The sequence below is a fragment of the Triticum dicoccoides genome, chromosome 5A (genome assembly GCF_002162155.2).
Source record: "Triticum dicoccoides isolate Atlit2015 ecotype Zavitan chromosome 5A, WEW_v2.0, whole genome shotgun sequence".
Taxonomy (NCBI): domain Eukaryota; kingdom Viridiplantae; phylum Streptophyta; class Magnoliopsida; order Poales; family Poaceae; genus Triticum; species Triticum dicoccoides.
Window position 1 is genome coordinate 596,027,233 of NC_041388.1, and position 22,706 is coordinate 596,049,938.

Consider the following 22,706-nt stretch of genomic DNA (forward strand, 5'->3'; position numbering starts at 1 on the left):
AAACAAAAAAAACCACTCTTGTATTTGTAAGGATGCATAGTAGCCTTCAAAGAGCACTCTTTGGCCTTGAGAAAAGCCCCTTTCTCATCAACATCTCGACTTCGCTCGTTGTTTGAGGTCAGTATAAAGGAGATCAGATCTGTCCCGGGAATCGAAGGATACAGAAATATGGAATCGAGCACAGATTATAGGAAACAAGCAAACAGAACAGGTTGGATCCCATCTTTAACTGCACAGAGCAGCAGGCTACTATTGATTGATGATCTTACCTTCCTGAGAGTCGAGGAACAGCAGATGAGATAGCCGAAAGGGGGGACCCCGGGTAATAGGTTTCCTTTTCCGGTTTAGGCTTGAGAGAAATCAGGAACTGAACTGAGCACTCCACAAGTATGGATTGGATTGGATTGTTTCATTCTGATACCAACTTTCATGCTGGAAGATAAGGTTGCCATACTGGGAAAGGGGGAAAAGAAATAGGATCCCCTCTCTTCTCTACAGGAATGAACTTCTCCTCGCCGACCACTGGCACTATACTTAGGTTAGGTGCAATAGGTGACTTAGGTTGGGTTGTCTGGATCAATCCTACAACGAATAGCTCTCTTTCCTTTTAATGGAACACTCACTAGATTCTGCTAAATAAGGATAACTGCAAAGATAAGCCGGGTCATCCGAAAATCAAGGAAATATTTCCTGGATTTTCTGCATGGCATATTTCCTATCATTTCACAACCTACTTTTTTTCTTAGTTAGATACTATAGCACCTTCCCTTCATGGGGAGATGTTTATATACCATCTAAATTCATTCATTCATTCATTACTTACTTGCTCTTCTTTCCCAGTGATCGGAATAGGGATTTCCATGGATTGTAGGCCCTCGATTGTAATGATGGTATCAATGAAAGATGAAATAACATGATACTATTTAAAGCAATGGTTGATAGAGCGAGGTCTAACCTTGATTGGGTAGACCGAGAAGCAAACCACTAAGCAACTGGACTGCAGCCCCGAGAAAACAAGCAGTTCGGAAAAGCAAGTCAGGAATACGGTGGCGATGCAGCCACATACGCATTCCCGCAAGGGGTAGTGAAAAGCCATTAGGGGGAAGAGATAGGTTTCTTATTCTAAGCCAAATTACTATACCATAAGGAGATTACCATTATGAGATGACACTTGAGAGGGCACTTTAAAGTGATTGAACCCACTTTCCATGTTAGTTTAAGCAACAATATCGCTAGGGACCAAAGTAGTGAAAACGACAGCTCCATTTTCCAAAACTTTCTGTCTCATAAGACTGTGAAACCACACAATTTGACATTCCCCTTGGGAAATAGGGAAAAACAGGCCCCGGATTCCGATAACTTATGTCTCGCCTAGTGGAAAAGTACACAATTGACTAAGAAGATTGGAAGGTGGTACGAAAATACTCATCGGGTCTTTCGTTCCAGCAGTCATGATATAGCTTCTAGCTTTGACCGCTCTTAAGGTGCCCGCACTCTTGGCTTGAATCGCCGACTTGTGTTTCGGTTTAACCGAAAAGTAGAATCCTATCATTTCACTACTCGACAGAGGCTCCTCATTCATCCATCGGATAGGACGCCCCATCTATGGACCAAGAGAACGAGATATTTACTTTTTTTACATCTGTAACTACATTCTCACATTTCTTTTTTGATCTCATGACTTTTTATGCGATCGGAAAACGAATGAGATTAGAAAGATAGGCGGACGACTTGACCATAAGGTCGGATGTTTCCGTGAGCAGTAAGCAGCGGATCTCCCCTTTTTGGGGGAAAGCTGGTGGCCCTTTTGGCGTGTTAATTCTTTCGACGGGGCGGCCTTCTTCGTTCGGTAGATCCGGTCGAGGTGGTTTTCGTTTACCAGCGCGCAGGTGGTCTAAGTTCCTATGACCGAGTCTTTCTGGCCCCTGTAAACATATTTTCTTAATGTATTAAAGAGGGCCTCTCTAACCGGTGAAAAGTGGTAGGTGTCCACTAACGGCTATTCCTGGCTCGGCTCCGATAACGCAATTCCGGGAGGAGTCGGTAGTTGGGCACTGGATCCCTTCGGACCTGGAGAACATGTGACACTGCGTCGGGGTTTGGTGAACCAACAGGTCGCTCCTTTAGTTGAAGTATCGGGCCCCTTTTTCGTTGCCTAGGTTACACCTTCGGAATACCCCAGACGGGGATTTCGCTCTATTCCCCCCAATCTTCACTTTACGCCACGCCGACTCTCCGTCGTGGAATTAGACCAAGGGTCGAAGACCCATACCATAGGACCCCGTCTCTCGTATCTTATCTTTCGCGCGTAGGAGATCGAGACACAGCCTTAGGGCTATGTGGAAAGTGGATCGATTGCCCTAGAATTACAACTACGTAGAGGGTCTCTACAAGTCTATAAATAAGTTCCCAAAAATTGATCGGTAGTAGTCCGGTCGCACCCGAACAATAATATTCCAGAGGGAAATGCACCTAAGATCAAATATTTTGAGCCGGCTTCCGTGGAAAATTCAGACTTTCTTTTTGATGCTGCGATCACATAAAAACATAAACTTTGAAGCTCAATAGCTAAATACATGGCAATTAAATCATGAGCCGGGATCATTAAGAGCATACTGCGAGTAGGAAGTGGAATTAATACAATGAATTCAGAAGCATCAAACCTCTCTTTTTCGAAAAAATCGAAACACATCGAAATGGTACCAGCCGTACTTAATAATAGAAGGATTTGGCAGAAATATGTAAAATTGTCCCTCCTAAAAAAATTATTCCAGAATAAATGGGAAATAGTTAGGAGAGGTGCGCCAGCGGCGAGCAGAAGCAAGGTTATTAGATACCGAAGGAAAGCCCGGCCAGAACCACACGTGCAAGTTTCCCTGCATGTGGCTCGTCCGTGATAACTTCTTCGGATTTGCGTGAACTAGCGGACCGATCACTAAGTGGTTAGTACCTCCAGCATGAGCGAACCTTTTCAGAACTGGTTAGGAATGGGCGCCACTATCCCAGCCCGGATCCAGCCAGGTTCTATTGATCATGTCCCCTTCCCAACAGTTGTATCTTGTCTTGGGGCGTCTTTCTTTGGCTTTACTATCAAGCCAGATGCGGCGCCCTTTCGCATTATCATCTACCGCCCTTTCTTTCCTCCCGTCCCTTCACGCATGAAGATCGTCGTATGTATGTTCGACTTCGGTTGCCGGTGCAATAGAATTGGCGGGAGTATATTATGGCAGGATCAGTCACCTGGGCAAACCAAAACCCTCCTCCAAGAAGAATTGTGCTATGCCCCCCCGATATCCCTATAGAGCGAAAGAGCTGCCTGGTGATCCCTAGGTTGCAGCACGTCCGGTCGTTAACTCCTCGCTAGCTGCCGCCGTTTCTAGGACCGACCGACGCCTCACCTGCATGCACAGGTACCTACGTAGTGTAGTGTCGGTCGCACATTCATAATAGCGTTCGGACTCATGTGCCTTCCTGAACCAGGGGAGTTCCCTTGCTCCTGCTGCGTACGATTAGCCGGCCTTGCGGCGGCAAAAGGATTAGGACGTCCCCCCATGCTAAGGTTCCCTGCGGTCCGGCCGCATTAGGTTAGGGAGCTGGGCGATAATAGCTCCTCCGCATCCCAAGCGCGCTGCCCTCCTAGGCGCGCAACACTAAGTAATCCAAGACAACCCACATTACTAACTAACGGTGGATAATCATCTTTCTTAGAGGTACTAAATACAACTCCATGAATGAGCAAAATGAAGGTTGCGTTAATGATAAAGATCTCTGGGGAAACCGCTAAAAAAAGATTGAACATGTGGTTCCGAGTTTCGATAACTTCTTCTACTTTCATTTCCTCCGTCTTCCAAATCGCAGAGTTAATTCAAAAGCCTAGGTGTTATTACTGAGCTGCTGCTCTTTTTTCTCTAATTCCCTTCTAAGATCCTCCGACTACTCCTCCTTATCCTACTCACTCGAAGTTTCGTTGGTCATTTATTGTTTTTTTAGCCTCTTTGACAAAGTTAGTAAGAAGAAAAACCTCGATGTTCAGTACACTTCACACCCACACAATCTCTATTTGAAACTAACACTCCATTTCCAGATAGCGAGCGATCGCTCAGCAATGATACCGCGCCGGACGAAGTACCTATCCCCGGGGACCATGCTTTTTTACTTGTTTCCTTTTTTTTCTATACGAAATTAAGACGATTTCGTTTGTGTTCATGTTGGCGATTTCAGATGTGAATGAGGCCGGTCGTCTCCCCTTCCTACGGGTTCCCCAGTGACACATCAACCACGCCCCTTCCTTTTCTCCGATCATAAATAACCTGATCTCTTTCTTTCTAATTCATCCCCTTCTTTCTAATTCAAAAAAGAAAGGGGGGGGGGCGGTAAGGCAGGCTCGCAACTTACAAAGGGCACTCGCTGCTCGCAGGCCTGCTCTTTCTATTATGATTTCTATGTCTATGAAAGCTCCTTTGACTCCAGCCCCATAAGCTATTCTTTCACCTGCACCAGCTCTTGGTCTTTGTCCAGGACAAAGATATCGCAATAGTGGAATAAGGAAGTGCAAGTTGGCGATCGAAGCAAAGGAAAGATCAAGCCGAAGAGGATACCTGGGGCCATCTAAGACGGCTATAGTAAATAGCTTACACGACTGATCAGGCTCATCAACCTATGGAACCTCACGCTATGTTGCTATGATTCTTTTATCACGAAAGCATGTCGGGCGAAGGAATAAAACGCGTACAACACTAGCAAGAAGAGACTTGCCAAAGAATTCGATGCCTCACAGGATCCTGCAAAAGCGGAGTCCAAAAAAGCACGAGTCGGTCGGCGGTTTCAGATTCAGATAGTTCAGTTCAATCATCATCTGACACCTTTCGGTGCCATTCCTTTTGAAACAGGCGTTTCTTTTGTAAAAGAATTCGATGCCCCTGCGAAAAACCGAGTCAAGAAAGAGGTAAGGGCCGGGTCAGAGGCGGAACAGACATTCAAAGCAACCGAACCATAGATCCAGCTTTGCAGGACAAGCATAACGAAAGTAAGCATTTGGCCAGACATTCAAATAAACCCTATATCTAGAAATCCATCATCCCTGTCTGAACGGTCTAAGCATCATATCTTTTTCTTTTCACTTCCGCTGCATCGTCCGGACATCAGAAATAGCTGCATTAGCAGCATCTCGCTACAACTCCCTTGGCAACCCTAGCACCAACAGGAACAACTCAGTTCAAGCTAGCAACAACTAACAATTTCTACTTCCTCGAACAAGAGCTTGCTTTTAGTTCACGTTAGCTACATTCGTTTTAATAGAAAGATGGGAAAGGCTAGGTTAGCAGAAGACTATGCTTGTGCCACAAACTTATTGCTTCGGAGAAGCATTTCTTCAATGAATCTTACTCAGTACAGTATTCATAAGGGACCTGTATCTAAATATTCTGTTCTAACATTCCAATTTTGGTTGGAAGTTTCTCAAATGAAAGAGCACAACCCTTTCCATCACTTCTCTACATACTGGCATTCGGAGCTAGGAGCAGAGAAGAGAAGTCAATCGGAAGAATCGTAAAAGCCTGGAGCTCAAACATTGCGTTCTACACTTTACTTTTGTTTTGTATCTCTGAAACAGGAGTGAAAAGAAATCAGCTCATCCACCGCTAACTAAACAGGGCGAAACTAGCTCTTCTTTGGTTTCCCTGGGTCCAAGTTGGGGCAAAACCTGCTCTTTTCCCAAAAAAAGTCTATCGTACTAGGTGGTGCGACACGCGACATAGGTAGTAAAGTAGTGATTTTGGGCCCAATTCATACTTATTTTTTGATTGGAATTCTTATCCTAGCTCGGCCTACTCGCGAGATGTTAGCCTTCAGCCTGATTACATAAAGCATAGCACTTCTGATCGATTTGAATATTCCATTCCCTATTTCCTTGAGCGCTTTCACCATTAACCCATGGGTGCCAAGACCATCCCCCCGGCTCTTTCTTCTTCTACTTCATATAATAGAACACAAGGATCGAACCTACTTTGCTTTAAGTCTGTTTACTTTTTAACGCCGTCTACGGAGAGACAAGATGAGAGAGGAGAGAGGAAGCTGAACGACAAGAGCTGACGAAGTCCAATCAAGCTGAGGCCTGGAAAGAGTTAAGAAAAAACACCTTCTACCTGCATTCATGGGTGCTCAATGATAGATTCCACATCAAGATAGGCAAAGCGGGATACAGCTCGTTTATTACCTCAAAGAAAACAAGAAACAGGTCTTTTCTAATCACGGAACACGAGAATAGCATGCACGGGAGAAGGATTTAGGGAAAGGTACACGATGATTTTTCAGAGTCTATAGGGGAAGATTCCACCAGCCCCAATTGCTTTGGGTGAGAGATCGAACCTCCACTCGTTTCTGGTTTCTACTTTCTCCCTAGGGAAAGAAGATATGATACTTTTCGAAGAATGCAATCCCCGCATTCCGGCCCTGCTCTGCAAATCAACATCTGAAGATCTACGGGTCACCATAGTCTTCTGATCCACTAATAAGATTCCGCGCTCGAGATGATGTGATCTGAACGAAAAGATAGATACATCCGAGCTGCCCAAGGATATGGTCTGGGTACCGATCTGCTAGGATAAGGGGGAGATCCTAGTAGCCATCGCTGTTAAGAACAACCGATGCCTTATGTGTATTGGATCCGCTCTTCTGTTAGCATGAACACATGAATGAGATTCTATTCCTCTTCCTTATTCTTCCTAAATAGAACCCCCCAACCTAGGTGCGGAAGTAAAATAAATCCTTGTTTGTACATCGCTGAACTTACATACCCGGGCCCGGCTCAACATTCTTTTAAAACAATCGAATAACGGCTTTTCCATGACTTGGCCATTCAATCTTGTGAACTAATCGAGACCGAAATTGGATAAAGAGATACAAAAGGAGAGGAATACCCAATCGATGAAAGAACATGAAACCCTTCTGTTTCTATAGAGGTACGGGAAACGGTTGGGGGCAATAAAGTAGGTGAAGTGGTTGGATTTTGCGAGCTGTTCCAACTACTGCTGGATGTGATTCCAAGAGCCGAACGAGAATGAATACCACACAGAAGAGTCAAGACCGGGCTCCCTAATAGAATGTTTAACGGGTGCTTACTTGAGCAAGAAGCCAAGTCATCGATAATCAAAGAAAGGTGTGAGTGAACGAGCCCAACTTTCCGATTCAAATATGACTCCTTTCCACTTTCAACAAATAGAGAAATCTCCGCTAGGCTAGCAGTGGGTAACCAACGTAGTGCCCCATTCGTTCCATGACATCCAATCAGTTCTCCTCGGATTCCAATCCAATCTCCCAATCAGTGAGAAATAGACGGTCGGATGAGATCTCGAACGTTGTCCCTACCTACTGAGGAATCAAAAGTGTACGTAGAAAAATAGAGTGTTGGAAATGCATCGAGGAGAACTTACCTTGTGAGTCACTACTCCGGCACTGGGCAGGAATACTACTAGCGAGGCTTATAGGCGGCTAGTTCTTAAAGAAATATGTCAGCTATAACCTAGCCTATTGAATCTGGTACGCCCGAAGCACGAAACTGGATAGGTAGCCCTACCTACGACTAGAAAAGTATCGTATTTTTTTCTTCCAGTAAATCTTCCACTCATTCCTTCCATTATGGAATATCATTTGGAGTGTATTTTCCCTCTCAAAAAAGGCTTCGCCCTCACTTCACTGAACTTATTGGAAATGCCTAGGACAGAGTTCATTCACTTGCCCAGCAGCCCTACTCCTCATAGTTGATCCAAATTTCTATCCCTGATTGACTCAATCAGGAAGAGGAAGACTTGATAAAAGATGAAAGAAAGGATTGATTACCTTTTGAAGTCAAGAAAAGAAAGGAAAGGGCTATTTATGAGTTTATGTAGATGAAGTTTCAGATTCTTGGATGAGCGGAACATCTTTGAGACAAATCATCTCTACCCGGGTACATAGCTTCATCCAAACCATGGATCCACGAATTGTTGACTCGCTCTAGAAAAGAGCTTCGTAGTTGGGAGCTCTGAACCGATGATCGATATGGTTTCCTAGGATGAGAACTATGGTTTACTACTTGAAAGAAAGTTGTTTTATCTTTTTTTCACTTTTTGAGGTGTTTTGCCTAGTCTGAATTTCCCCTTCTTCTATTTGATCAAGATGGATAGCAAAAAAGCATGAATAGGCCTACTGGGATGGAAGGAGAGAAGGACTGAACGAGAAAAGGAAATACCTCTTTGTTTACCTTGGAATGAATTGCTCAACTACTTAGGTAACGAAACGAAACGTTCATCTACGATCTTTCTTAAAAAAAGATAGGACTGTACGGCAGTTCTCGTTAGTAGATTCGCAGAACAGAAGAAGAAGTTCACTCTGACTTGCGCACTACAAAAAGGCAGCCAACGACTTCGGACGTACTCCGTCTTTCGAGCCTCTGTTTAGCTTCAAAAGATAAGGCGCTAGTGCAACGAACGCTGCTTTGGTGCGTCCCACCCCAACTAACTAGTGCTTGACTTGACTTTCCCCCGTGCCCTATCCAATGAATAAGGAGAAGGCCGGCCTATCAATGACCGAGCCAGTCTGATCTCCTTTATACTGACCTCAAACAACGAGCGAAGTCGAGATGTTGATGAGAAAGGGGCTTTTCTCAAGGCCAAAGAGTGCTCTTTGAAGGCTACTATGCATCCTTACGAATACAAGAGTGGTTTTTTTTGTTTTGGGTATAGCAGGACTTGAACCTGCGACCGTTAGGTTAAAAGCCCAATGCTCTACCAACTGAGCTATACACCCGATTTTACAAGAAGGCTTGGTGCGGAAAAGAAAAGAGGGCGGCCTGGCCCCTTTTCTTCTTATCATATCACAAGGGCGCGGCTCTGTATGGTATAGTACTGTGGAGCAAGTTTGGGAGTCCTTTCCACTCATTGAGGATTCTATCTAAAAAAGAAGGTCAACGGGGGAGACTACTTTGAAGTCCGGGCTGAACAAACTACTTCTCCTGCTACCAAAACAGAGAAATAAGGAAATAAGATGGATTCGTCTAATAAAATACCCAATGCCTGTAGTTGAAGAATTGTTGGATGAGTTATCTTGTGCTGTTTGGTTTACTAAGCTGGATCTGAGAGCTGGTTACCATCAGATAAGATTACATGAAGCAGACGAATACAAAACGGCATTCAAGACCCACGTCACTATGAATTTTAGGCTATTTGGGCTCACAAATGCACCACCCACCCTCCAGAGTGCTATGAACACAATTCTGGCTGAGCTGACTAGGGTTTGTGTACTTGTTTTTGTTGATGACATCTTAATCTACAGCAAATCCTTGCAAGATCATGTCACCCATTTGCAGCAAGTATTTGACCTTCTGAAGCAGAATCAACTATATGTGAAGTTGAATAAATGTTCATTTGCTCAACCACAGATAGAATACCTGGGTCATGTCATTAGTGGGCAAGGGGTGGCTACAGACTAAAAGAAGATCCTCACAGTGAAAGAGTGGCCTACTTCCAAGTCAAGCACATTAGAGTTTGGGCTTAGCAGGACAGGCATTTCATTCACAGGAGCTTAGCTCATTTGACTGCTCAAAGACTTAAAACACCAATGCAGCACAAAGCTTTCCTTTCCTCAAGCTCATGGGATTACAATACACCATCCAATAAAAGGCTCAGAGAATAGGGCAGCTGATGCACCACTATCTAGATTACATGAGCCAGATGAACTCAATGCCATTACTTCCTGTCAACCACAATGGCTCACTGATATTGTTGCAGGGTACAGCAAAGACACATTCACCCAGAATTGACTATCTGAATTGGCAGTCCTAAGCACTCACAAGAATAGCAAATATTCATTGCATAATGGGGTCATTCGATATAGAGGAAGAGTATGGGTTGGTGCAAACTTCTAAATGAAAAAAAACATCTTGCAAGCACTTCATGCCAGTGGTATTGGTGCCCACTCTGGCATTACTGCTACTTATCACCGCATCAAGGCACTATTTGCTTGGACTGGAATCTTTCAATCAGTGGAATCTTTTGTCAACAAGTGTCAAATCTGTCAGCAAGCTAAGGTAGAACATTAAAAACTCCCTGGCCTCTTCGATCCTCTACCCATTCCTGATGAAGCATGGTCCATTATCAGCATTGACTTCATCACTGGATTACCAAAGTCCCATTACTATGATTCAATTCAGGTGGTGCACGAGACAAGCCAAACAAACAGAAACCGAATTAATACCGAAGAACACAAGCTGTGGGCCGTAAAGTGGAAACGGTTGCAGGCCAAAGCTGTCCCCCTTTGCCACTAAGACTTGAATCTTTAACCATCGGAATACCCGGTACTCTCTCTACCAAACAGGCAAGATAGTCTTATCTTGAACTCTGTCCCTTCTCTAATGATTGACAGGTTTAGTGCCTGGTAGTAAGGGTATTTTGTGGTCTATTGTCCTCCTAGGAGGTCACTCTGTAGGCTCAGCAAACAATTCACTGAAGCCATTCAAGACCGGTTGCAGGGCAGACAGACCATTGACTTGACATGACCGTAATACATACAGAATAGGAAGGATAAGCTATAAGATAGAGATCCGGATTGTTGTGCTCCGGAATAAAGAAGAATACCATCTTGTCTAATCAAATACAAATACCATCTTATTGATTTAGTCAGCTTGCATCAACACATAAGATGTGATATGAGTAGTGGGAAATAAACTCTTCTTTGATCACTTGAAACATAGTAGAAAGCATCCAAAACAGAATGAAATGCTGTTCAAAAGAAGAAGCTACCTGGCCCAACCATTACACCATTTTGCCTAATGTGTGACCACCCATATCAGTTACAACATCTTCCGTTTCCAAGTTTTCAGTGCCTTTTTCTTATAGTATACAAAATCAGATTCTGGATTGCTCTTCATTTCGTTCAATTTATCCCCTTGCTTTTCAACGTATATATATTAACCCGCCTTGTTTACCTATTTCTTCTACAATTCACATGACTCATTGAAACCAACTTTCTCCTTCCTACATTCTATCTCTACAGCAGTTATCCTGTATAATGATTTCTTTTTGGTCGCTACTCTCCTAACCGACGAGTCGGAGAGGATACAAATGTCCATTCACCCTACCACCCATCTTCCTTCTAGCTTCCTTGATCAACGACGAGTGAAGATCCCGGAAAAGATCCAAGGGAGTACAATACACTTTATATTCACGTCTTGAATAATGAGGGGGGTAAAGAAGAAAGTCCGATTTCTCTCTCCTTTGTGGATATGCCCTTATTCAGCTCTTGAAAGAAAGAGAGATAGAAAGAGAGAATGATCAAACTCAACTAGACGGCAGTTCCTCTTGTTCAAACCTCTCTTGCCGAGTCTTCTCCTCATAGCGAGTTTCGCTCTCGCTTCGCGTGTCCTAAACATAAATAAAGAAAGAATTGATTGTGAAAGACAAGTGTTTCATTCCCCTCCCTAATCGTTGAAATTCGAACTGTCCGCTAGCTCCTCCTTTGTTTGGATTATAGCCCTTCCTTGGGGATTTACTATCCAAAGTAAATCTTTCCAGTTTCAAATGCTACTATTTCTTCGTGGGCAGAAAGTCCAAAATCTTCTTTTTCCGGTACTCCTTACTCTTTTCTCCCGTCGTCCTACTTTCACTTCTACGGACCTTCTATCCATAACGAGTTCCAGGATTGGTGAATCGATGTGGGAATAGATAAAACGATTATTGAGTACATAGTATAACCGTGTAGCTCATCCAGAAGATCATCAATGACCGGTATCGGGTATTTCTTTTTTATGGTTTGCGCATTGAGTTGCCTATAATCCATAGGCGCCACGAACCTTCTTTCTTCTTGTAAAGAAGAGCCGGTGAGGCATGAACTAGGTTGTAGAGTACCATTCTAGAGTAACTCCTTGATTATGGCTTCAATTTCATCCGGTGGTGTGAATACCTATAAGGCCTTTGATTCACTGGTTGACTATCGTGAGGTAAATCCGATGGTCACATGGTCTTTTAGGAGGGAGGGTAGTGGGTTCTAAGAACACATCAGAGAAAGAGGACCAAACCTGCTTGAGTCCTCTTCTACATCTTGAGTACTTCCCACTCCAATGGATCTAGTTTTTAGAATAGCTTTGATCCGGCCATGTAGAGCACTCATAGAGGTTCGGCTTCACGTCAGTAATCTACCACACCCATGCTAGAATTCAGTAGAGTCCCCACTCACCAACCGTGATGTCTTGGTTGAGAGGCCCCACCTACCCATCTTCCCACAGTTTCACTGAGGTAGTACCATCCCCAATTCGCCACTTCTTGTGTTGATGTACTAAGAAATTGGTTGAGGCAATCGACTTCAATCAGAGGAAGCACTTGTGCACATCAACTTAGGATATCCCCTCCGTTCTACACCAGATTATGCACTCACCTCTGGTATAATATAGGAAAGGAAGACGCCCTTCCAGTGCACGCCAAAGCAGCTTTGCCTAGAAGGCTTCGAAATACACTACTAGGTCCCTCATTCTCAGTCGACCTTCACAAAGCGGTTTGCACACCTTGGACCAGCTGGACAGATGTTCCGGCCTTTCTCCTATTAAATGCATCTGCCACCTTATTTTCCATTTTACCCCTAATATTCCGCCTTTGAAAGTCAAAACTCACACTTGCTCATCTTAGCATGTAGCTGATTCCGCAGAAAAAGTGTTAGCTGCAAGTGTTGTTGATGCTCCTTCAGTGTTTTACTGTCAAGAAGTATATCATAAAACCAAGACAAATCTTCTGGGATTGAACACATCATTCATGAGTGCTTGAAACGTTGCAGGAGCATTTGTAAGCCCGCATCACATTGAATTCATAGTTACAGGGTTCTGAATGAAGTTTTGGGCTTGTCTTCCTCTCTCATCCTGATCTGATGATAGCCAGATCTTAAGTCAATCTTGCTGTAATATTTAGCACCACTCATCCAATAGGGCATCTATGTGCCGGAATTGGGTATTTCTTCTTTACTGTACTGGCATTCAGCTGCCTGGTTTCAATGCACATCCTCCATGTCCCATCCTTCTTCTTCACTAACAGCACAGGTGAAGCAAAGGGGCTAGTAGAGGATTGTATCAGTGAATTCTTCAGCAATTCCTCAATTCTCAATCTCAGCCTTTGATGGTCAATAACAAGATGAACCCAATGCCCAATCTTCCCAATAGTATTCCTTAACTCTTGAATTGATACACTTGTTCATGGCATCTATTCTCTATCTTCACTTTTCACCTTCTCATCCTTAACCTCAGTGATCTGTTCCTCCTAGACATCCTTCTGCGTACAAAAACAGAAGAAGAAGCACGGGCATAAATCAATAGAATAGTTTAGTTTCAGAAGTCTTTTTTGATTGGTATATCAATCATGGTTTATAGGGAAATAGTTAGAATAGGAAAGCTCTGTTAGTTACTAATGTTTGGGTTTTTGTTTACGGCAATAGTAGGTTTCTTGCTTGTCATATTTAGAATATAAGCATCAGTTACATTTGACGTCCAGCCTTTTTATAGAAGAGAAAGGAAGGGCAAGGGCGCAGCATAATATATAAGACAAACTTGCTCTTTGAGGGGAAATTTTTCCAACTAGACCGATAAATGAGAAAAAGTACCAGTCGTACCAAGAACCAAAGGCGCCAGCTTTCATTGATATATATACCGTATCTTTTAGCTGAAAAATCTATGGATAAGAACCGGCTCTGGGAGGAGGGGTGGCGCGACAGAGCAATGAAAAGCTGGGATCTTTCCTTATCTTCGGTCGTGACGCCTTTTCCTTTTGTATGAGAAAGCGCTACAAAACATCCTTCTCGCGGGTTATCTTCTACTCAAGCAAGCTCTCTCCTATTCTTCATCCACCAACTAGCAGGAACGTAGGAGCACAAGAGGGTCATCATCTTCTGAAACGATTGGCTTTCGATCTGCTTTCCAAGAGGTGGTTTCTGACATGACCAGAAAGAGTGGAATTCTTGTTAGGATTGGCATGTCAAGTTGCTTTCTCGGACCCTAACATAAACCACCTTATCCTCACTCAGATTGTTCTTTTGGACTGAGCAGAAGCACGACCTCTATCTGACGTTTTCTCTATCCCTTCTAATCTCTCAATGGCATTTCCATCTCTCGATTCAATCAATCAAGTAAGTCCGGATGACACTTGTCTTTATTTAGTGTTTCCCTGGCTATTCAGCCATTACTTGCATCTCAGGTTCTTTGTACCCTTTTTTAGTGCCATGCACACTGAGGTTTCTGGCATGACCGAATCTTTTGAGAATATCGCTTATTACGTTAATTTCTTCATCTTGATGTACTCAATCCATTCAAATTCCATAATTCCAATGCTATAATCCCTATATTAAGATGAAGTAAGAAAGCATCAGTCCTCTTATTTTCTTTCTTCTATGAAAGAATGTAGCTCGCTCTTTCAACCCGGGGCCCCCTCTGGGGAACTGTTTGAGTTTTAGCATCGACCCCATTTCCTTTTGATCGTATTACGCTTGACTCGCTGCAAAACATTTCGCTTTCTGCGCCACGCTCGTACGTGGTTTACACTCCTAGCCTTTCATCTGACTTTGCCATCGGGCAATTGTTTGTTTTCAACTGGATTGGATTCCGAACCAAGAAAGATAGGCAACTTTCACTTGAAAGAAAGGAGCTTCAGAACTCTTGTATTCCACCGAATAAGAATAAGAATAAGAATAAGAGCAAGAAGGGGCTATCTTTGTGAAGGGACCGGCACCAGAAAGTAGATCATATGGCCTTTCTTTCGCCAAAATCAAGTAAAGCCCCGGCCCAAGAAATGCAGCAAAGCAAGTCGTCTTTGGTTTGGAGCGAAATTCCCGGATGTATAGGCTTGATCGAGTGCCTTACCTGAAATCGATGATATAAAGTGGGCTCTTTAGCTTGCTCCGACAGAGGTCTCCTTCTCCCTTAGCAGCGAGACCAGTCCCTACCTCTTTTCAATCAATCTTTCATACCGTATGCCTTTTCTACGCCTAAAACAAGTTCATGTCTCTCCTCTCTGAAGTCGGACCTTATTGAAAAGTAGTACGCTTTCTTTCGTGGTGTTCAGGATCCCATGCTTTGTAGTTCACGCATGGCTTTCTCTAACGAAGCTAATGCCGAATTAAAGACCTTAAACGGAAAGACACAGGAGGTGGCGAAAAACGAAAAAAGATAAAGAGCTTACAAACTTCTCTGAACCCGGTAGCCAGCGGAGCCCTTATTCATGGGTTAGGGACTAGCATTGAACAAAGTTGGTGACAGCCGAAGAAAAAGTGAAAGGGCAAGTAAATAATCTAAACATGCGGGTAAGCAGCAAAAAAAGAATAAAAGTAACGCACCCTACCTGTTAGTAAAGTAAGGCCTTCCAGAGCCTATCTAACACAGACATACACGCGGATGAGGACACAGAAATAAATGGACGTCGATCCGGTACTGAAATTGCATAGCAAAAAATGCAATATGTTCATACTTGATGAAACGCACATCATCCAATTCATGATTTAAGAACAAGAGAACGAGATATTTACTTTTTTACATCTGTAACTACATTCTCACATTTCTTTTTTGATCTCATGACTTTTGATGCGATCGGAAAACGAATGAGATCAGAAAGGCCATCATTGGGGCAAACAATGCAATAGCTTCGGTGAGAGCAAAGCCCAAAATGGCATAACCAAATGATTGTTTAGCCAATGATGGATTTCGCGCCACGGAATGAATCAAAGAACTGAGGGCGTTTCCAATACCGACAGCAGCTCCGGCTAAAGCAATTGTAGCAGCTCCGGCACCTATTGATTTAGCACCTTCTAACATCTCGAGTCGAGAAAACACTTTTCTTGTCACGTTTTTCCTTCGCTGTTCTTTCTTGGATTTCTTGTTAATGATCCGAAGTACTTGGGCCTGCACCTCCATAATTTTCAAATATTGGGTTATGCGGACCACTAATTTGATACATATTATCACAATTTGCAAGGCTTGTCACATATTCAAGAAAATGAGTTGTGGATTGAAAATCATCAGGTATAGGTAATCATCAGGTATAGGTATAGGTAGGGGGTCCGTCAACCCTTGTGGGGCTGGGTGGGGTATCCTGAATACTGGAGCAGCTCCCCCTTGTGGCTGGGGTAGACTCTCAGCAGCTTGGTTTACGCATGGCACGAAAATCTATCTTTAATAATTATGTGCAAAAAGTCCAAAATAGCCTATTGGGGTTCAGTTGGCGAGAAAAGCCTTCTTCCTACATCTGCGAGTAAGGGGCAACCTTTTTGATAACCCGCGAGAAGGATGTTTTGTAGCGCTTTCTCATACAAAAGGAAAAGGCGTCACGACCGAAGATAAGGAAAGATCCCAGCTTTTCATTGCTCTGTCGCGCCACCGCTCCTCCCAGAGCCGGTTCTTATCCATAGATTTTTCAGCTAAAAGATACGGTATATATATCAATGAAAGCTGGCGCCTTTGGTTCTTGGTACGACTGGTACTTTTTCTCATTTATCGGTCTAGTTGGAAAAATTTCCCCTCAAAGAGCAAGTTTGTCTTATATATTATGCTGCGCCCTTGCCCTTCCTTTCTCTTCTATAAAAAGGCTGGACGTCAAATGTAACTGATGCTTATATTCTAAATATGACAAGCAAGAAACCTACTATTGCCGTAAACAAAAACCCAAACATTAGTAACTAACAGAGCTTTCCTATTCTAACTATTTCCCTATAAACCATGATTGATATACCAATCAAAAAAGACTTCTGAAAGTAAACTATTCTATTGATTTATGCCCGTGCTTCTTCTTCTGTTTTTGTACGCAGAAGGATGTCTAGGAGGAACAGATCACTGAGGTTAAGGATGAGAAGGTGAAAAGTGAAGATAGAGAATAGATGCCATGAACAAGTGTATCAATTCAAGAGTTAAGGAATACTATTGGGAAGATTGGGCATTGGGTTCATCTTGTTATTGACCATCCCTTTTCAACACATATCTTTTAGTATACGTCTTTTTTAGTTGCTTAAAGATTTCAGATATTGCTTTTTCTGTTATAGGAAGTGTTGTGTTCCCCTTTAGGGTGTTTGTCAGTGGCGTCACCCGATAGGGTGTGTGCCCGGAAGAGAGAAGAAAAACATGTTGCTTGCTATTTCTGGTTGAAGAGCTATTTTTTCCTATCGAACAGGAATTCCGAGGGATGTTTTTTGTTGTCGATTTGTAGCAATAGAAAGATAATGGAAGTGATTGAATAAGTTGGGTCATGAGAATGGAAGTTGGGTCATGTTGATACTAGATCCATGTCTTGATTATTCGACTTTTCCATTCCAATGCACAATACTATGCATTCCATTCCAAAGAGCGGTTTCGGTGGGTTGATACGATTTCCACTTTGACGGTCCTAAGTTGGCATTCTTTGCAGATAACTTCCATCTCGCCATAGACGAAAAGTACCCAATTTCATGCCAAGAGACCATGTAAGGGTTGTACGACCCATCCATATGATAAAAAGACTCACAAGCCTAAGAGCAATTCCTTCCTTCCCTATCATTAATTAAGGACTGGCTTGCTTCGAGAGAAAGGAAATCTGAATTCCATAGTCGTCTTCCTCACGAGCTGGAACAACTAAAGGTGTAGGTTGGAAACATACTTTTTTTCTGTTGGATTGTGCTCCAGAGAATGGAATAGTAACACGCGCTCCCGAGAGGCGGCATTAGTTTATGGTTCGAAAGCACGAGTCACTCCATCCAGCTATACTTGCATTGATATAGACGATTTGAGCCTTTGAATTTACTTACTACAAAACAAGCTATGTTCTCCTATATATTTCCTTGGGCTCGCTTTACAAAAGAAAAACAAACTACTCCTCTTGATGTGGTCAGAGCGAAGTACTAATAGGCACAGAAACAGCAGGAATATCTTTCATTCATTCCATCTGTATGGTATGACACGACCTCTTTTTGCTCCCCATTTCGTTGGAACTGAGGCCTCTGTCTACCGGCCCGAAAGGAGGGTCTCATGCTTGTAAACTAGCATATATCTTGCACAGAATGAACCTTCCTTCAGTCACAACGAGAAGCACTATCGGGGTCTGAACGAATAGAAAACACAATCAACACTTCATATCAAAGTCAACCAACGTTTATCATATAGAGCGGAATCTTCATTCTAATTTGATTAGCCAACCCTCCCTCGATTCGTATGCTTTCTGATCACTCTCCTATGCTGGTTACTTTTCTTTCAAACGTTACGTCGTTGCAGGTCCTCGCCCTTCAGGTTGAAGGAGATGTGTACTCGACTTCCTTTAAGTAAGTGGTGGCCCATAATAGTAGAGATGTATAACAACAGTAGCTTAACCAAAGGGATAGACTTGAACTCTTCCACACCCCCTTGCCAGAGGTTTTAAGAGAACAACCTTTTGGGGATACCAATTCCACCCATTCGCAGCAAAGGAACTAGCACTTTCTTAAGCTTTCCACCGTTCTTGCTTATTCCCCTTACTTACCCAATGAAAGATATAGATTGGAAATTGGAAGATGGTCGTCCATAGTTATCTTGTTGAAAATACCCTCCCTTACTCATCAAAACGTTGGAAGCGACTTGAGATATCTTTTGGGAAGAGAGAATAACTATAGATGCTCGATATGCATATTGATCAATCGATCTCCGCGTCCTGCCAGTTCGCTAAGTAGACTCACTCTACCGAGGGGCAGAAGAAGATCAAGCCGATAAGGGGAAGCGCTGAGAAAAATCTCTCTCTTATCTAAATATAAGAGCACGCTTTATCTCTATGCACACAGAAAAAGGGGATCTTGTGATGATGGAAATGGTACGTATGTGGACCACTTTGGCTCCGCCCAAAAGCCCCTGAGCCGACTATCTCCTGGCACAGCCAAAGCATTTCCTCGCCCGAGGCCTGCTCAAAGCTAACTTGAATCCGAACAGCTTGCTGCTTCTCTGAAACCTTCACCAGCTTGTGTATCCTTGTAAGGTCGCGGACCCGGCGTAAGAATGAGAAACGTGAGTCTAGCATGACATAAACCCAAACCCCGGCACTTTTGATACTTCTCATCTCAGGATAAGTCACAGAAGAGGTAAGGCGCTATAGCCAGTGAAGGAACAGGAAAGAAGAATCAGTGGAATTGACCAATAATTTATACCATTACGACTTTGAATAATCGCTAATAGCTGACACCAATGGAATATTTTTGGACCCTAAGGCTCACGTTGACTCCGTCCTTTATTGAATAGCCAAGTCGTCGTGAGTAAGTGTACGATCCATCACACAAACGTCCCTAAACCTCAGTAAGCCTTTCTAGATGATGCATTTCCCTTCTTATCTATCGATGTATTCATCTGAGGCCACAGGCAGGTATATATCTACGAGTGGTTTATATAAAGGAGGGTCCTGATAAGAATGCTGTTCGGAAAAGGCGAAACAAGTTGTGTTGACTGAGGCTCAGAATACGTTCTTGCACCACTCCTTTCAAACACACATACCCTTTCTTCTCACAAATGTGAAATTCCGGAACTCTGTGTGTAATTGTTGCAACAACGATAGGGACTCTGCCGAGGGCTCCCTGGTAGGTTCTAGTCTCTCTTTATACTGCGACTGGAGCAAGGCGTAATGGGCTGTGTTGTATGTTGATCAAGGAGGTGCTGCATTGCCTGTAGCTGCAAGAGGTCTTGAGACAGAAATTATGCCATTATTGCTTCTTTCATTTAAAAGCTTGAGTCGGTTCTATCTAGCTAAGTTATTCAATAAAGTAGATCGAAGTGTGTGATGCTTGTGAGTTTGGCAACTACTATATACGATATTTATAACAATACTTGATACTTGATTTATGACTTCCTCTACCTAGACCCACACCTACTTTGAATTTCACTTAACGGAGCGGCGGATCCAATAAAAAGGGACTACATTCCAATCCTACTTACCAGAATAAATAGTTGTATGGCATTCGAACCCCACCTTCATGGTTGTATTCTAATTAGCTGGAAATGTATGACCTAAGCTTCTCAACAGGCATTCACTCAACAGAGCACTTAATGAGTTTTCTAATGGCTTGAAAGACTACTATGTTTCTTTTAAGCTTAGTTGCAAAAGAAAAGCAAAGGGGAATGCGGGTCCATTTCGTAATGCTTACGGTGATAAAGAAAAGTAACTCCCATCCGCGTGAGAGGCATCGCTACCGGGCCGGGCCTCGATTCCTTTCCTTGTCTCCATTCTAATTGATTCGCTTCTTCGCGCAAGCACTTGGTTCGCCCCTTACTATAACCATCCCACTCAATCTTTTACACCGATGTTTCGTACTCTCTCGACCAGGTCATCATAAGAAAATACTGCCAAATCTTTCCGAAATGAGAGGAGGGAAGGCGCGCTACAACTAACTGCTGAAAAACGCAAGATTAGCGCTAAGAAGCAACCCTAGTTTAAGTACTAGCGTCCCACCCCAACGTTCTTGTACTTCAAAATACTCTCCCCCGCTTGCTGCTCGCCTCAGCCAGACGTGGCTTATGTAGTGGTCGGCATTCCTATGTGCTCCGACTGATCCCCACTGGAGATGATATGAGGGGTCTTGGAAACTGTCATGACGCTTTGGTGACGAAGGTCACCGGGGTGACTATGGAAGGATTCCGTGGTAGTCTCTGACTCCCTCCAACTCAATCAATATCAAGAACATGTTGTGAGCATGGGGTTTGGTTAGGCTTGGTTGAGTTTGTAAGAAAAGATAGTAGGTTGAGGGGCTTCATTGATTAGTAAACCTACGGTGCTGGTAAGGTCGGGACCGTGGTCGTCCGTCTCCGCTTTGCCGGCCGATAAGATCACTGAGATTGACCAGCCAGCTGGGTAGGTTTGGCTATTCCTTTCTATTGAAAAGGAGTCAGCTGTCTGCGCGAGTCACCTTCCTTAGGCTCTGAGTCACCTTCTTCTAAGCTCCGCTGGACGACACGGCATTCTCGTTCTATAGGCCGGCCGTACTTGTGATGGTTCCCCAGGATCCAATAAATCCACTTAGGTCTACGTTGCCGCGATATTGTTCTATGGAAGCGGGTGGGCTGCTTTTTAGAAGTTCGCGGTTTATTATAGTAGTTGATAAACAGAGAAGGCGTATTAGTCACAAGGGTTCTCTACTTTCGTATCTCCATGTTGATAAAAACTATTAGCAAAACATGAGGATAGAGAAAAAGCAATCAAGTGGGAATTCAAGTCCAATCAATCTTCGAAAAACTCGATCATTCTGAACTGCTGATGAGCGAGTTCATGCCTCATTCACCAAAAATCGAACTGGAAAGGACCACCTTCTCCTGCTTGCTTGATCGGAATCTATTCACATTTAGAATAGCGGAAGTGCTACTTAACTTCACTTAGTAGTTGAAACTCGGAGAGACAGAGAGAGTCCTCTCTCATACTTGCCAATTCCAAGGCTGATCAGCAAGGGAATTGGCAGGAACCAACCTTAGTTGCCCCTCGGTAGAGTGCGTCTACTTAGCGAACTGGCAGGACGCGGAGATCGATTGATCAATATGCATATCGAGAGTTGATGGTTGACCGCCGCCCCCCTTGTCCTGCCCCGGCCGGGGAGGCAAAGGGGATTGCTATCATCACCCTTTCTCCCGTTGTATGTGAAAGAGAAAAAGTGACGCACTTTTTGGATTTTCGGTCTGCGGTTGGTTGGGCCAAAGAACGAGAGTCAGCTTCCTTAAGTCCGTTCTTCCTTAGTAGCTCAGTGGTAGAGCGGTCGGCTGTTAACTGACTGGTCGTAGGTTCGAATCCTACTTGGGGAGATTTGATTCATTCAGAATTCGAATTGATAGTTATAGCTTTTCTGACTAGCGACCCCTGTCCTTCTCCTTTTTTTTTCTAAAGACACAGCAGAATCGTCAAACGGGACATCAAAAGTGGGAAGTTGATTGTAGGATTTCTATTCCTCACTCTCGTATAGGTGAACTTGGTTCGTTCAATGAAAAGGGATAAGAAGGATCCACTGGGAATGAATGGGAAGACTGGGGTAGTATCTTCATTAGCCGGAAGGAATTAGTCTCCACTAGCGTAATTCGAAGAACGAACAAGAAAAGGCGTCTTTAGGTAGGAGGATGGATGGATGTGGTCCAATGGCTAAAGCTCTGCCAGCTTCTTGTAGACTGGCAGTCTCCGAGAGGAACCTTAACCCCCCGGGTTAGGCCGGGTGGGATGGTATACTTTTTTTTCTGCCACAAGTGGGAACTCAGTCCTTGGTAAGACACAAGGGGGGAAGGAAGATCTTCACTCATTCATTAAGTAAGTGCCTGCGGTGAGACCCACAACAAACGAAGGGGGTGGAGGGAGACCGAAGAAGGAACAATTGTCTTGAATGCTACGCTGGGATCAGCAGCTTCCAGTGTTTTCAAAATGAGTCGGGCAGGAAGAGGAAGATCGGGCGGGGAAAACGGGGTTCGAACCCGCGACTTCTGGCGTGACAGACCAGCACTCTAACCAACTGAGCTATTTCCCCCTTTCGTAACTACTGTCGATTCAACAGTCACCTACCGGTTACCTTTGTAACTATACCAAAGTAGCTGTACAACAGAATGCCCTTCGCCTTTAGTACTTTTCTTTTTCTTTTGACGACAGTAGAAAGAAATGGCTCTGCTCGCTTAGAGAAGGGGCTCCGCGCTCTATCAGCTATCAGTTAGTTGGCGCTACGCGCGACTTCAGTTGACAAAAGCGAACAAGATAGCGCTAGCGCCC

At 43.7% G+C, this 22,706-nt stretch overlaps 1 protein-coding gene and 3 non-coding genes across 4 annotated transcripts; 1 reads left to right on the forward strand and 3 right to left on the reverse strand.

Moving 5' to 3' along the window:
• Positions 1-8,711: 8,711 nt before the first annotated feature.
• On the reverse strand, positions 8,712-8,784 carry TRNAK-UUU. The gene has a single exon. It is a non-coding gene; the product is annotated as a tRNA-Lys (tRNA).
• Positions 8,785-15,544: 6,760 nt separating this feature from the next.
• LOC119298003 (ATP synthase subunit 9, mitochondrial-like) lies at positions 15,545-16,072 on the reverse strand. The gene has a single exon (XM_037575559.1). The coding sequence runs from the start codon at positions 15,911-15,913 to the stop codon at positions 15,572-15,574; it is 342 nt and encodes a 113-aa protein (XP_037431456.1). The 5' UTR covers positions 15,914-16,072; the 3' UTR covers positions 15,545-15,571.
• A 5,619-nt stretch (positions 16,073-21,691) lies between these two features.
• TRNAN-GUU lies at positions 21,692-21,763 on the forward strand. Its single transcript has one exon. It is a non-coding gene; the product is annotated as a tRNA-Asn (tRNA).
• A 633-nt stretch (positions 21,764-22,396) lies between these two features.
• TRNAD-GUC lies at positions 22,397-22,470 on the reverse strand. The gene has a single exon. It is a non-coding gene; the product is annotated as a tRNA-Asp (tRNA).
• Positions 22,471-22,706: the final 236 nt, after the last annotated feature.

Bases quoted from the DNA above. Each gene is read 5' to 3' on its own strand.
- LOC119298003 (XM_037575559.1), bottom strand. From the start codon at position 15,913: ATGGAGGTGCAGGCCCAAGTACTTCGGATCATTAACAAGAAATCCAAG.